Here is a 16545-nt window from a genome sequence, read left to right as displayed (position 1 = left end):
TTGCTATGGCTAGCTTAAGGTCCCTCGAGTACCAAGGCGGGAACTTAGCGGAAGAGCGAGCGCTACTCATAGGGATAGCTAAGTGCATGGCGTGCGTAATACCAGTTACAAGTTGATCGACACAATAATCAGGTTCCCGTGAGGCAAGTACTGTCGACCAATCTGTATCACGAATCGTCGAGTAAAGTAATGTATAATCCCCTTTATGGAATAGAAACCGGGGTGGTATGGCAGTCTTAGGAGGAGAAGTGACCAACGTGTATGTGATTGTAAATGGGGGGTGATATTTATCTATTTTTACTAGTGGAGTAGACATAGGAACAATATCTAAGCCATTAATATTCGTAAAACAAAGGTCCAAAAGGTTAAAATCATCCTGTTTAACGTTAATTTGATGTAGATTTAAAGAGAAACACATGTCAAAGAGGTGAAGTGCCTTAGTTTTCGTTATAGAGGAGCAGCCCTGAGTGCTGCAATTATCCCAATCGACCTTAGGGAGATTAAAGTCACCCAAAATTAATATATCTTGGTCATTCCCCTGAAGGTTTCTGACCAAGCAATCGCGTAGCTGACTATATTGCTGGTCGTCATTGGAAGGCCGAAAGTAACCATTAAAAATCAAGAAAGACCCATCGACTCCAGTTTTGACCTCAACACAGACACCCTCAACCGTGGTCTCCAGGTCACTGCGCCGAATAGTATGTAATGACTTTTTTACAGCGATCAGAGCTCCTCCTCCTCTAACACCCCGATAAGAAGGGTCCGGTCGATCCGCCCTATATACTACATACGAAGAAGGAAAGTAGTCACAGGTAAACTGTACATCCCCAAACCAAGTTTCAGTTATACAAACTACATCGTAATCTAGTCCAATGATATTGTCTAAGAATTCTATAGATTTTGTTCTCAGCCCACGAACATTCTGGTAACCAATAGTTAGTTGCGAGGTCATTCTGTAGCGGAAGATTCCGTGTCATTCCGCGATAATTCGGACTCGTGCTTGTACTCGTCACGAGGAAAACCAGTGAAATCAGCGATAATGCAATCTTCAGGCCAGTTGGCCGGATCAGCTAAGGAAGCGAATTCCGCCTGATCTGAGCACGTCACATAAAAGGACGAATGCCTCGCTTTAGGATTTTTTGTGCGCAATCTAATACATTGAGCAGATGAAATTCCAATGTCGTCGACGAGGGCTTCTCGAAGATCCGCGGATAAAAGTGAATCCTCCAGCAAGCTGACAAAGAGAGCCTTAGGTGCCCGTTGAAGGCCCCTCGCTGCCGTCTTTAATCGTGAGTTGGTGGCCGAATAATAATAATAATAATAATAATAATAATAATAATAATAATAATAATAATAATAATAATAATAATAATAATAATAATTCAATTCAATTCAATTCAATTCAAGTTTATTGACTCTGTACAACAACATCCAATTAGGACTTTTCATAGAAATACAGAGTGTTAAATTAAAATTCAATTTTGTCTATATTAAATTACTTAAATATTATATAAGATTTAAAAAATACAATGGTTAAAACAGTTCTCCATATATTTAAATACATCGTCGAATAAAATTTAAGGTCTTAAAAGCATTTCTTAAGTTCCGTCTGGAAGAAACTTTTTTTGGAAATAAATATATCTGGGGCGTTACATAGATTATTGTAAGTATTTTGTATCCTTAAAATAGGATTTAACAGATTATTATTTGTATTGTAGAATGAAGTTTTTTCCCTTGTTTTCTGTTGAGCGTGGAAATTAATATTCCCCAATAGATATGAGCAATTGACATAGTTATGAATTAGATTATATAAGAATGATATCTCTAAATATTTAAATCTGTCTTTAAGTGGTAAAATGTTCAATTTTGATATTTCATATTCATTAAGATTTTTAAATTTTTTATAACAAAGGTCTAAAAATTTTCTCTGTACTCGTTCTAATTTAATTATGTTGTAGTTTGAACAACCCCCAAAAACAAGACTACCATATTCGAGTTTCGTCCTTACTATGGTTTTATATAATGTAACAAATATATCCGTATTGTTAAATGTTTTTGCTAGGCGATATATTGCATATAATTTTCTTAAGGAGGTATGCTGTATTATCTCTATGTGTTTGTTGAAGTGTAATTTTGTATCCAGCATTACGCCCAAATCTTGCATATCATATTTCCTTGGTAAGTTCTTATTCCCTACTAGATATTTGTATGAAATAATGTTCGTCTTCCTCGTATACGATATAATGTAAGTTTTATCAGTATTTAGTGGTAATTTATTAAGTTCAGCCCAATCATTTATCAGTAGAAGTTGTTCATTCAAGATTCTACAGTCCTCTCTAGTTTTGATTTCTCGATATATCTTATTGTCGTCAGCATAAGCCTGGTTAATGTAGGATTTATCCCATAGCATATCATTTATAAAGATTACAAATAACAGGGGTCCTAATGCTGAGCCTTGAGGAACACCTTTTATGGATTTGAATGTGGTTTGTGTGATGATTTGGTTAACTTTTAAATAGTTTTCTCTATCATTGAGGTAGTCTGCAATCCATTCTAGCATTCTACCATGCATTCCATACCAATGAAGTTTTATAAGTAAGATTTTATGGTTCATTCGGTCGAATGCTTTACTTAGGTCCATATATATACAATCTACTTGTTTCTTGCCAACGACTTTTGGTGCCAAGTAGTCCAAGAAAGAAAGTAAGTTTGTGTTGATGGATCTGCCTTTACAGAACCCATGCTGTGTCTGGGCCAAAGATGGTTCAAACCAGGTACTGACATATTTATAAATGATTGATTCGAAGATTTTCGAAAAGGTGCTGATAATTGTTATTAGTCTATAATTATTGACATCTCCTTTGGGTCCTTTCTTGTGGATCGGAACCGCTACTGATTTTTTCCATTTACTAGGAAACATCCCTTGGTTTAAGGAAGCGTTAAAGATATGCAACAATGGAGTTATCATTGACAGGGCACACGCTTTTATAACAAAACCAGGTATGTTGTCCATACCTATAGCTTTGTTTGGTCTTAGCTTCCTGATGGCTTCATCTATGTCCTTTTCCTTAATTCTAAGTGTGCTAAATACTTGAAGTTTTTGTCCTTTCATGCGTTCCTTGAGTAAGTTTTCATTGTCCGATGTCAAATTTGTACTACTTTGCCCATCAATTAAGCCAAAATGTTCTTTAAACCTCATAGCTATATTATTGTTGTCCGTTATAAGGTTACCACTCTCATCCTCTAGGCATAGATTGTTTTCCGTCCTAGGTTTTAGCCTGTTGTTCACATAAGACCATAGATTTTGGGGTTTATCATTCAGTTCTTTAATAATCGAATTTCCGTACTTTAATTTGTCTAGCTTCAACAATAGTTGTGTTTCTCTTCTTAGATTTTGAAAGTTACTTAAGTCCGCCGGATCCTTGGAGCGTTTGTATTTCCGATGGTAGTAATGTTTCCGGTTCAGTGACTTCCGCAGCTCTATCGAGAACCAGTGAGGGTATTTAGATCCTTTTCCTACTTTCTTGTAAGGGATAAAGGTTGCAAGGCCTTCGTCAAGGGTCTCATGAAGTTTCTCAACCGAGGTATTTATATCATGAGAGGTAAGTACTTCCTCCCATTTTTGATTTTTTAGGTAGGTGTATAGGCCCTTATAATCTCCCTTTTTAAAGTTAGGTTGGTTTTTCAGGATTTTTGATCTCACTGGGGCAAAGATATTGTGTGTGTCTTGTATGTATATTTGTAAAGGTGGATGGAATAAGTCCACTTTTGAGAATGGTGTTGCGTCTTCGCTACTCCTTACGCATGGGTGGTTTGTTAAAACTAAGTCTAAAACGTTTCCTGTATTATTTTCCACTCTATTGAGCTGATTAAGATTTAAACTTAAGGCAAATTCTAAAAGTGCTTCTGCCTTAGGTTTCACTGCTGAATTGCAGTTTGTTGATGTAAGCATGTCCCAGTTGACACCAGGAACGTTGAAATCTCCCAGTATTAGTATATCACCTTCCCAATTTTCCAATTTCTCAAAAAGTTCATTGAAGTAGGTAACGTAATCTTCCTTGTGCACTTGGGGCGCAAAATAGTGGTTGCCTATCAGGGTCTTCCGTCCGTTTAATTTGTATAGCTCTATCCACACACATTCGCCTCTTAGTTCAAGATCCATTCGCCGCTTTACTTTAAGATAGTTTTTCACTAATGTCATACTACCTCCCCCCCGTTTTTCAGCCGTACTTGTTAGGTAACGATCTGCTCTGTGTGCTGTCATATCCAAAGGCACAAAATCCATATTGAAGTGTGTATGATTAAGAAATGTTTCTGTAAAGCAAACGATGTCTTGATCGGAATTGTCAAGGTTCGCTCTGACATCATCTAATTTTGTGCGTAGGCCCCGTACATTCTGATACGATATTGATAACTTCCTTGACCTGTTATTCATTGCTGGTTGTGGAAAATTCATTATTGATTTTTGGTTCTTGATCTTCTTTCTCAGTTCGTTTGTCCTCGTATTTTTTCAGGTTTGAATCTAGCTCGATTATGCTTTCCGATTTAGAGGTTGTAACTTCAATGCTGATAGTACTTGAGTTCTGAGCGTTCTCCAATTTATCCAATTTATCCAGTGTGGTTTCGTCGAGTACACTGTCTCGTACTTCGTCATATTTCCGGTTTTGACGTAGCCATCCCTTGTATACTGAGTATACGGAGTTGACCGGCCAGGAATCAGGGTTATTTAGCTGCTCGAATTCGCTATTCCCCACAGCAACGTGGTACGAGGCATACGTTGGAAAACGGGTTTTCAATCTTGTAACGACCACGGTTTTCAATGAATATTCTTTCACCAGCCAATTTTTGAATTGTTCTGTTGGCATAGCGGGGTCTATGCGAGAAACAAAGAAGGCTTTTTTCCTAATTATCTTCGTGTTGTCTGGGAGGCCTTTCACAATAGTTGAATTCTTTCTTCCCACAGAGATGGTTTTTGTCTCCTTCTTCGGCAGTCTATTTTTAACGTTGTTTGATATTTCCGTATTGTTGTGCTTTAAAGGTTTATTCCTGATTGCGACCTCCTTGTAAGTTGGCATTGGGATTGCGTTGCCTTCTTCAGTTAATGCTTTTTCAACTTTCTGGTCAATGATGCTCATTTGTCCGGTGATAACAGAATTTTGCAGTTTCAGCTCCTTTAATTCCGCTGTTACCCCTTCTATTTTCTTACATATTTCTGGATGTCCTATCTGTGCCTTTTCTAAGGGAAATGGAACGTTGTCTAGTGATACTTTTATTCCTTTAAGGCTTGTTGTTATGGATTTATTTTGTTCTTTTAGGTCCGAAATTTCGTCACCGATGTTCTCAAGAGCTTCCGATAGTGGTTTGTGCGTTTCCAGGTAGTCTCGATCTGCTCTTGTTTCGCTTGTTCTACTCATCGCTTCATTAATTTTGTTTACAATATCTGGATATTGTTCTCTCACAATAAATCCAAGATCATGTATTATGCTTTGGTGCAGTTCAGAGTCTTCATTATTTTTAATTAGAAGTTTTTCCTTTATGCCATCCAGTTCTTCCTTGATTTCAATGTTTTGTTCGGTGATTACCGCTACTTCTTTCCTCAGGGAGCATATAACCTCACTGGTGTTATTATACTTAGCGTCAGATTCACTATCAGGTTTAGACTCATGTTTTTCCGTAGTTGGAGAAGAAGTGGCGCTAGCTACTTCATCCCTCAGCAAGGTTAACTCTTCCGTTAGTCGTTTCTGTGCACTGTCCATTGCTTTGAGATCCAGAGCAATGTTGTTAAGAGTTTCTCTGTGATCACTTAGAGCATCATTTACACATAGCGGTAGGAATTTGGTGAGAAAATCAATAACGGCTTTGCCCGCGGGTTTGAGATCAGTTTTCCCCATAGGTTTTCCCTGACTGGACTGTTTTTCCATTTGTGTTTTAGTTTTAGAGTTATGAGGTAGTGAATAAGATGGCGAGGTAAGCTTCGAAACGCTTGTTTGTGATTTGTTTAGAGTGTCATTTTGGCTAATGGAGATTTTTGAATTACTAGTAGTGGCTGTGGGTAAGATATCACAGTGACCGCAAATAAAGGTATCATTATCTTCAATGGCCTTATCTAAGCAATTTACATGAATTATATAAATACACTGGGTACATTTTACACTTTGTTGTTTCCCAAAAACCTGGGACTTACACTTAGGACAAGCATATTTGTAAGGTGCCATATTAATCAATTACCAAAGTTAAACAAGGGTTATGAGACTCTTTAACGCGGTTCTTTTACATAGGGTAATTAGCTAAAACAGGTTCTTCAATCTTAAAATCTACTGTATATATCGAAAAACAAAGAAGGGTCCAAAACTTAAAAAAAAAAAAAAAAAAAAAATTATTTTAACTTAATTATTTTTCTTAGCTTTTAGGTGCGGGCATCGACTAACGATGAAGGTCTACGGACGTCAAGGACGATCGAAGTCAGGTTGGACGGACAGCTGGCACTTGGGCCTCGGTCACGCGGGTAAGTACTTGTACACTTTAAAACTGATTTTTAAAACTGAATTTTTCCGTAGTGTTTAGATAATAATAATAAGAATAATTTGCTTTTTATTTGGAACATCTATTAAGACTACTGTCTTGTTTACAATAGAGTCCGATATCTTAATTAAATTAAATAAAAGATTAACGTGGTGTTTACGTTGTCATTAACAGTTGACTGATAAAAGGTGTAACCTCTTTTTTAAAAGTTTTTAGTGATTCAATAGTTTTAATTTGCCCTGGTAGAGAATTCCAGAGCTTAACACCCTGGTGTTTAATACTCTTAGGTCTGTACTTCGTTAAGCATGTTTCTGTTTGAAAATTTTTATCACAGCTACGAGTTTGGACTTTGCGATTTGAGTTTAGGATTGAGAACCAGTTTAATACGTATTCCGGTAACTGGCCTTTGTGAACTTTAAACATAAAGATTAGCAAGCTCATGTGGTACATGAGCGCAGGGGAATCTATTCTAGTTATTTGTCTGGCCTTGGTAGCAGAGGAGTATTTACTAAAATTAACAATTTACTTTGAGCAACGGGTGTGTACAGAAATTAGTTTTGCTTGATTGCCTCTTGGAAAATTGTAGTAAAAAATGTTGCCATATTGTAAGATTGGCTGTACACAAGCTTTATAAAGCATTCTAAGTGTCCCGATGTTTAAGTGGTTTTGTAATGGACGGAGTAACCAGAGGCGGGAGTTGACTTTCTTTGAGACATAATCGGTCTGTTTACGCCAGTCTAGGGTTTCATCCAACCAGATACCCAGGTATTTATAATTAGCGACCCTTTTAATTGTACTGTTGCACATGGTTGTAATTGTGCTAGTTAGAGTTACACCTTGTCGGTTAGGGGCTAGGAGCATGAAGTTGGATTTGTTCCTATTAAGTATAAGGCCTCTGTGTTCCAGGGAGGTTATTAAGTTTTCTAGGTCGCTTTCGGCGTTTAGGATCAACGTCTGAGGGTTTAGGTCAGCCGAAATTAAGGCTGTGTCGTCGGCATACTCATTTGCCTGTGAATGGGTAAGGGTATGGTGTAGACCAGCAGTATAGACATTAAATAATAGGGGGCCAAGAACGCTGCCCTGGGGAACCCCATGTTTAGCAAGAAGCATATCAGAAGTAAAGCCACCATGGGAAACTTGATGCTGTCTATCAGAGAGATAAGATTGGAACCATGCCATCGCGGGACCATCAACACCATATCTACTGAGGTCCGACAATAGGACATGGTGCTGGACCGTATCAAAGGCTTTGGAGAGGTCCAGAAAAAACAATAGGACAAATTTGCCTTCATTTAAATATTCTAGGGCAGTTTCGAATAGGTGAAAAATACAGGATATGGTAGAGTGTTGTTTTCTAAACCCAAACTGAAGCTCGTAAAGAAACCGATTATGGTTTAAGTAATTGTATAAATTAGCATGAACTATTTTTTCACAAGTAAGGGACAGAGCTGGTAGGATCGAGATAGGGCGGTAATTCTTAGGGTCCTTTGTGTCACCATCTTTATAAATAGGAACTATTTTGGCCACTTTACATTGAGACGGGAAGATACCAGTAGTAAAGATTAAGCTGAAAATTCGTGAGATGGGTTTTGAGATTATGGCTGATAGGGTCCTGAGTAAGGCAGGGCTAAGCCCGTCGATCCCACAGGCTTTGTTGACATTAATAGTTTTTAACATTTTAAAGATTTCACTTTCTGTTACTAGCGGAAATTCAGTTAGTTTTTCATTAGTTAATTTAGGACAAGGTGGAGGATTGGATATCCCTGCTTGGGGGTTACATAAACGTATTCCGTTCAGATTATCTACCAAAATCTCCGTGATAGTCAAGGGTATTGACAATGTCATGGGGGTTCAGTATTGTCTCATTATTAAATTTTAATTGACTAATATTATTATTTTTTTAGATTTCAGGAAGGGTTTGAGGGTTCGCCAAAAGTTTGTGGTTGATGGGTCCTTCGAGAGTTTATTTTTAAAGTAGTTTATTTTACTTTCACGAATCAGCCTGGTGACCAGGTTTCGTTGGGTCCGATAAAGTTCGAGATATGGGCCATTATTGTAGCTGTGGTGAGACTTTGTTTTCAGTTTATCGCGCAAATGCATTTGTTGTTTAATAAAAGAGGTTAACCATGGAGAGTTTTTGGTACGGACAAACTTCCTACGTAGCCGAGCAAATTTGTTTAGACAGTTCGTGATTTCAGCTTGTAATGCTGCTAGGCCGGAATCTGGATCAGTTAACATAGGTTCAATTGTTGCGAGTCTTGACTGCAGGTCATGAACAAAAGCATCGGTGTTCATTGCTCTGAGATTTCTGGTATAGCATTGTATATGATGGCTTTTCGGAGTGGTTTTTTGTCGTAAGGCCCAGGTTAAGTCGTGATCAGATACACCACAGGTTTACCCGGGTTTCGATAATTCTGTTAGGAAAATTAGAGTAAATGTGGTCGATGAGAGTCTTCGAGTTCAAGGTAGTCCTGGTTGCAGATTGGATCAACTGCTTAAAGGTGTCGAGGGCTTTAATAAGCATGTTGGTTTTGGGGGTAGGTGGATGGGCTAACAGGTCGCAATTTGTATCCCGAAGAATGATAATTTCAACGTTAGGTTTCGTTTTTAAGCAAGTTATGATGGCTTGGAGGTCAGTAATAGAGTCTGCAATCTGGGGTGAAGGTGGAATATACAGAAAACCAATGAATAGTTTACTAGAGTTTGTATAAATAATTTCGGCCCACATAGATTCTAGTTGCGAGTTTTCCGGACAACCCAGTTGTTCGATAAGTATACGCTGGATTGGAAGGTGTGGTTTGTAATAGATGCCCACACCTCCTCCAATTTTTCCCTGGCGATCCTGTCTTCATTTATATTACAGATATCTGTAGGTATGTCGTCCGTTAGCCATGTTTCGATGATGCCCAGGATGTCGATATTATTTCATGTTAAAATGTATTCAATCTCCGTGATTTTAAATTTGAGACTGCATATGTTTAGATGGGCGATTTTCAGCCCAAAGGGTGGGTGGTCAGTGATGCAGTCATTACTTTGGCGGCTTAAAGGTCGCTGAATTCAAACTTCATGCTCTCGGAGTTCCCTTGGTTGGGAGTCAAACTTGCCAATGTATCTTCTGATAGATAGGTGAGACGGCCAGTTTCCCAGATCCAGAATAGTTTTGTCATGTTTGCCGCTGCATTCAATGATAAAGACGGTAGACCAGTTGTCTTTTGTATTCTTTGATGTAAGTTTTGCATCCTGGACGCCTAAGTCAGCAAGATGTGAGGCCATAGCCTCGACAGTGATTTCGCTCCCGCCATTAGCCAGTATGTACCTTAATCTCGGGTTATTTGACCATGTCAAGAGTTCTTCATTTTCGTTGGTACCCCAAATTCTGGGAGACTCAAGGCCCGTTCACATTACCCAACTTTAGTCAGCTGACAAAGCCGATCTGACAAGTCAGGCCAGATTGTCAGGCAATATGAACGTTTCACCCAACCGTACTATTGTTAGGTTCAAGCTCGGATTTTAATCGGGTAGGTAGGCGATTGGAGTCGGGCCGACTTAAGTCAGAGAGGGAGCAAACCAATCACAATAAGCCTTGGCTGTTACGTCATGGGACACGTGCTGGTTTTCTTTCAGCTCCAGAGAGAGAACCGAGAGTATCGGCCTCGGCCATTATTTAATTGTCGATGAAAGCCTGAAAAATGATTTCGGGCCTTGGCCATTTCTTAACATGGGTTAATTTACGTTTTGATGATTGTTCCTCATTGAATATTATCAGAAGTAATATAGTAGGAAAGTTTCCTATATTACTTCTGATATTATTGACCTTTATTATGTTCTGAACTGCAGAAATTTAGTAGGAATAGCTTGATGATCGTAAAGTTGTAGAATTTATTCGAGAATATGAGTTCATTAATAATCCAAAAGAAATCACTCCTATTATTATGTACCGCTTTGTACACCCTCTTGTGTTTCAAAGGTAGTCGGCCCGACTGGTTGGGTGGTGTGAACGAGTGACCTGACTTGACTAATTTGGGTGACAAGTCGGCCTGACAAGTCTATGATTTGTCAGCTGACTAAAGTTGGGTAATGTGAACGGGCCTTAACAGGGGGTAGAGTCAGCACGGCTTGTTAAGCGACGGCAGGAGACTCCCGTGGGCCAGACGTTAGGGTTTAAGATTTCTTTGCAGTCTGTAGTTGTTCGTAGCAGTAAAGACTTATAATTGTTATTTAAAGTTGACTTGTAAGTTTGACGTAAGCTGATGTCGGAGACGTTAATCGATACTAGGTGAGCTCGTATTTGTTGTTCCGTGGCTTTAGGAGAGCAATTACCAATGAAAAACTCCTTATAGGATTTTGTGACCTTAATCTTGCAGGTGGTGGCGCGATCAAGGGGCATTTTACCGATGCGTGATCTCCGTGGGCCCTGTCTACTCTGAGGATTAGGCTTGCCAAGAGAATTTAGTTGAGGAGGCTTGGGTTGTTTAGGTTGAAGTGCAGTTATCTCACCAGTTTGTGGCATTAGTCGCTGTACGATATCAGTATAAAAGGTTTTGGAAAAGGTGGCTTGCAATGGAGGCATCGGTCTACCTGGGCGTTTTTCGGTGAGTGGTCTTTGAGTTTCCATCTGCTGTTTAAGGGCCGAAGTCACCTCTGGTAGACATCGAAACGCGACTGGTGCAGTACCTGCTTGGGTAATTTCCAAATTGGTGTTTAGTTTGGTTTCTAATATTTCAAGGGATTCTTTCACAGTTAAAAGTTCAGTTTCTAGTCTTGAATCCAGTTCACTAATAATGCTAGTCTTTAGCTTAATAAGATTTACGTCTAAAATATTCAGCACAGACGTATGGCTATCACGAAGGGCGGAGATCTGGTCAAAAACGTCTTTAGAAGAGGGGATGTTCTTGAGTTCGTTAAAAAGGTTTGTAATATCCCTTTTTGTTTCCTGCCGTAAAGTATTCAATTCATCCGATAAGGAGGTTGTACTTCGTTCTAAGTCAGAGAGTCGTATATATAAGCCTTGGCACTGACACGGGTTTTTTAGGTTTTTTCTACACATACTGCAGAGGAAGAATCTCTTCCCTTCTGAGGCCGTGATATTAGCGCAGGGAAGGTGAAACAATTGTAAGCAAAAGTCACATGTTACCATTGCCACGCTACTTGATTTTTCATCTTTACGGTCGTACTTGCAGCCTGATGTTAGGCAATATTTTATTTAGCTTTTGTCTCGTACCAATTAGACCTGGGCTTGGGGTACCGGAACGTCGTCCGCTTAGCTGGCTGCTATTCAAGCCGCGTTAGAAAGTTTAAAACTTCAATAAAATATTTAAAATAAATAATTGTCAATTAGAATAATAAGATCTAGAACGATCTACCGTAATAACGTTAAAAATTTAAAGTTTAAAATTTTAAAATTTAAAATTTAAAAATTAAGGCTTAGCGGAGATAAAAGCAGTGCGACTTGCCTCTCCAATGGACTACCAATACTTCGTATTATCGATAGTCGCTGACATCAATTACAACTAGTGACAGGGATCTTAATAAATACCATCTTGATGAGGCTGATTGGGTGCGTTTGACATCATTAATGGACATTCTAAAGGTTCGGCACGACGTTCATGGCTAACTTATAACCCAAGTGGGCAACAGAACAATTCCTTTATACCTTTGTTTCAGGACTTTGATACAGCGACGAAAAGAGTATCGCAGTCGAAAAGCGCTACATTGTCGTTGGTCGTGAAAATATACGTTTGGCTGTTGGAAAAGCTGGAACGACACATTCAAAATTCTAATGGTGCTCTTAAAACAGTTGCCTCAAAAGCTAAGGACAAGGTGGAAAAGTACTTACAATTGTCGGAGACAAATGTTTATTGGATTTCAATGGGTAAGCTTTCATCATCATTGTTTCCCTGTATGCCCATACTACAGCAAAGTACTTTGTATTCATGCGTTTAGTTATGAACCCTACCTTAAAATTGGACTTTGTGAAAGAGCATTTTGATAAGAAAATGTGTAAAAAAATCAAGGCCATTGTTCTGTCAGTATACACGGATTATTACAAAAAAGACGTAGTATTATATACTTCTGATGCCAACCACAGCACCTTGGTCACGGAAGACCCGTTTCCATAAATTGAGTGGTTGTGAAAAGTTCTTATCGTATGCGAAGATTTATCGAAACACAATTAGTCTTGACTAATTAACTATAGAGTTCATGTTTAAGTAGAAAGTGTGTACAAAATTAGTATCTAAAACTACAAACCGCTACCTGTTACATAAAAAAAATATCTGAGCAGATAATAGGTCATAGATCGGTCAGATACCACAAGGGTGTTGACTAACATCCTTCTTATCAGATCGGATTTTATAACTGAAAGTGAATATGACTTTCAATGAACTGTTGACAATTTTACGGAACAGATATCGCTATCAGATGTCATAAATGATGAAACAGATCAAAATTTTAAGCACTAGACACAATCTCAACTATTTCAGTTTTCAATGTACATTGAACTTTTGGAAAATATTTGAATGTTGTATAAAATTATGAGAGTATGCAATATTGCACGTCGCAATCCAGAATGGTCTAAGAAGCCTTCGAAAATCTATGCAACTTTGGTTTTGTTGTATCAGGGGTGGTCCCGACTCGGACACATTCTCAACTATTTCAGTTTTCAATAAACATTGAACTTTAGGAAAATATTTCAATGTTACATAAAATTAAGAAGGTATGCAATACTGCCCGTAACACTCAAGAATGGTCTAAGAAGCCTCCGAAAATCTTTGCAACTTTGGTTTTTTCCTATCAGTGGTGGTCCCGACTCGGACACATTTTCAACTATTTCGGTTTACAATGTACATTGATCTTTTGCAAAATATTTATGTGTTATATAAAATTAAGAGGTATACAGTTACAGATACATATATTGCACGTCGCGCTCAAGAATGGTCCAAGAAGCCTTCGAAAAACTATGCAACTTTAGTTTTGTTCTATCAGAGATGGTAATGACTCGGACACATTCTCAACTATTTCAGTTTTCAATAAATATTGAACTTTTGGAAAATATTTCAATGTTATACAAAATTAAGAGGGTATGCAATATTGCACGTCGCACTCAAGAATGGTCTAAGAAGCGTTTGAAAATCTATGCAACTTTGGTTATGTTAAGTCAAAGGTGGTCCCGACTCGGAAACATTCTCAACTTTTTCAGTTTTCACTTAACATTAAAATTTTGGAAAATATTTGAATTGTATATAAAATTAAGAGGGTATGCAATAGTGCACGTCGCACTCAAGAATGGTCTAGGAAGCCTTCAAAAACCTATGCAACTTTGGTTTTGTTGTATCAGATGTGGTCTCGACTCGGAAACATTCTCAACTATTTCAGTTTTCAATAAACATTGAACTTTTGGAAAATATTTTAATGTTATATAAAATTAAGAGGGTATGCAATATTGCACGTCTCACTCAAGAATGGTCTAAGAAGCCTTCGAAAATCTATGCAACTTTAGTTTTGTTCTATCAGAGATAAAACGACTCGGACACACTCTCTACTATTTCAGTTTTCAATGTACATTGAACTATTGGAAAGTATTTGAATGTTATATAAAATTATATACCAGGACCGTCCTTAATAATTAGTCCTAAATGACACAAAACCTGGGCAACATCTCGAAAATGATTTAAATTATTACATTGTTCAGCTTAGCATTGAAAGTTGAATATCTTAAATCTGGAACATACGATCTTCATTTAGTTTAAATTTGTTAATAGCCCTATAAAACATTATCAGAAACCATCTAGCGTATACCAGGACCGTCCTTTATAATAAGTCATAAATGAAACCTGGGAAACATCTCGAAAATGATTTAAATTATTACATTGTTCATTTTAGCTTTGAAAGTTGAATATCTTAAATCTGGCACATACGATCTTCATTTAGTTTAAATATGTAATTAGCCTTATAAAACACTATCAGACACCATCTAACGTATACCAGGACCGTCCTTTATAATTAGTCATAAATGAAACGAAACCTGGGAAACATGTCGAAAATGATTTAAATTATTACATTGGTCAACTTAGCTTTGAAAGTTGAATATCTTAAATCTGGCCCATACGATCTTCATTTAGTTTAAATATGTAATTAGCCTTATAAAATACTATGATAAACCATCTAGCGTATAGCGTGAACTTCCATATAAATTAGTCATAAATGAAAGGAAACCTGAGAAGAATCTCGAAAATGATTTAAATTATTACATTGTTCATTTTAGCTTTGAAAGTTGAATATCTTAAATCTGGCACATACGATCTTAATTTAGTTTAAATATGTTAATAGCCATATAAAACACTATCAGAAACCATCTAACGTATACCAGGACCGTCCTTTATAATAAGTCATTTATGAAACGAAACCTGGGAAACATCTCGAAAATGATTTAAATTATTACATTGTTCAACTTAGCTTTGAAAGTTGAATATCTTAAATCTGGCACATACGATCTTCATTTAGTTGAAATATGTAATTAGCCTTATAAAACACTATCAGACACCATCTAACGTTTACCAGGACCGTACTTTATAGTTAGTCATAAATGAAACGAAACCTGGGAAACATCTCGAAAATGATTTAAATTATTATATTGTTCAACTTAGCTTTGAAAGTTGAATATCTTAAATCTGGCACATACGATCTTCATTTAGTTTAAATATGTAATTAGCCTTATAAAACACTATCAGAAACCGTCTAGCGTATACCATGAACTTCCATATAAATTAGTCATATGTGAAAGGAAACCTGAGGAGAATCTCGAAAATGATTTAAATTATTACATTGTCCAACTTAGCTTTGAAAGTTGAATATCTTAAATCTGGCACATACGATCTTCATTTAATTTAAATATGTAATTAGCCTTATAGAACACTATCAGAAACCGTCTAGCGTATACTGGGAACGGCCTTTTAAACTAGTCATAAATGAAACGAAACCAGGGAAACATCTCGAACATGATTTTAATTATTACATTGTTCAACTTAGCTTTGAAAGTTGAATATCTTAAATCTGGCACATACGATCTTCATTTAGTTTAAATATGTAATTAGCCTTATAAAACACTATCAGAAACCGTCAAGCGTATACCATGAACTTCCATATAAATTAGTCATATGTGAAAGGAAACCTGAGGAGAATCTCGAAAATGATTTAAATTATTACATTGTCCAACTTAGCTTTGAAAGTTGAATATCTTAAATCTGGCACATACGATCTTCATTTAAATTAAATATGTAATTAGCCTTATAGAACACTATCAGAAACCGTCTAGCGTATACTGGGAACGGCCTTTTAAACTAGTCATAAATGAAACGAAACCTGGGAAACATCTCGAAAATGATTTAAATTATTACATTGTTCATTTTAGCTTTGAAAGTTGAATATCTTAAATCTGGCACATACGATCTTCATTTAGTTTAAATATGTAATTAGCCTTATAAAACACTATCAGACACCATCTAACGTATACCAGGACCGTCCTTTATAATTAGTCATAAATGAAACGAAACCTGGGAAACATGTCGAAAATGATTTAAATTATTACATTGGTCAACTTAGCTTTGAAAGTTGAATATCTTAAATCTGGCACATACGATCTTCATTTAGTTTAAATATGTAATTAGCCTTATAAAATACTACGATAAACCATCTAGCGTATAGCGTGAACTTCCATATAAATTAGTCATAAATGAAAGGAAACCTGAGAAGAATCTCGAAAATGATTTAAATTATTACATTGTTCATTTTAGCTTTAAAAGCTGAATATCTTAAATCTGGCACATACGACCTTCATTTAGTTTAAATATGTTATTAGCCCTATAAAACGCTATCAGAAAACATCTAGCGTATACCAGGACCGTCCTTTATAATTAGTCATAAATGAAACGAAACCTGGGAATCATCTCGAAAATGATTTAAATTATTACATTGTTCAACTTAGCTTTGAAAGTTGAATATTTTAAATCTGGCATATACGATCTT

At 36.9% G+C, this 16545-nt stretch overlaps 1 protein-coding gene across 1 annotated transcript; it reads right to left on the bottom strand.

Annotated features, from left to right (window-relative positions):
• Positions 1-3033: 3033 nt before the first annotated feature.
• On the bottom strand, positions 3034-4285 carry LOC149697283 (uncharacterized). The gene is made up of 2 exons (XM_089867221.1): positions 3092-4285; positions 3034-3048 (listed from the first exon to the last, which is right to left on the bottom strand). The coding sequence occupies exons 1-2, from the start codon at positions 4283-4285 to the stop codon at positions 3034-3036; spliced, it is 1209 nt and encodes a 402-aa protein (XP_089723347.1).
• Between the last annotated feature and the right edge of the window lie 12260 nt (positions 4286-16545).

The sequence above is a fragment of the Phalangium opilio genome, unplaced genomic scaffold (assembly GCF_054372755.1).
Source record: "Phalangium opilio isolate 3A_F unplaced genomic scaffold, DU_Popi_V2 ptg000019l_1, whole genome shotgun sequence".
Taxonomy (NCBI): domain Eukaryota; kingdom Metazoa; phylum Arthropoda; class Arachnida; order Opiliones; family Phalangiidae; genus Phalangium; species Phalangium opilio.
The sequence above is the reverse complement of the archived record's forward strand: the minus strand, read 5'-3'. Positions and strand labels throughout refer to the sequence as shown.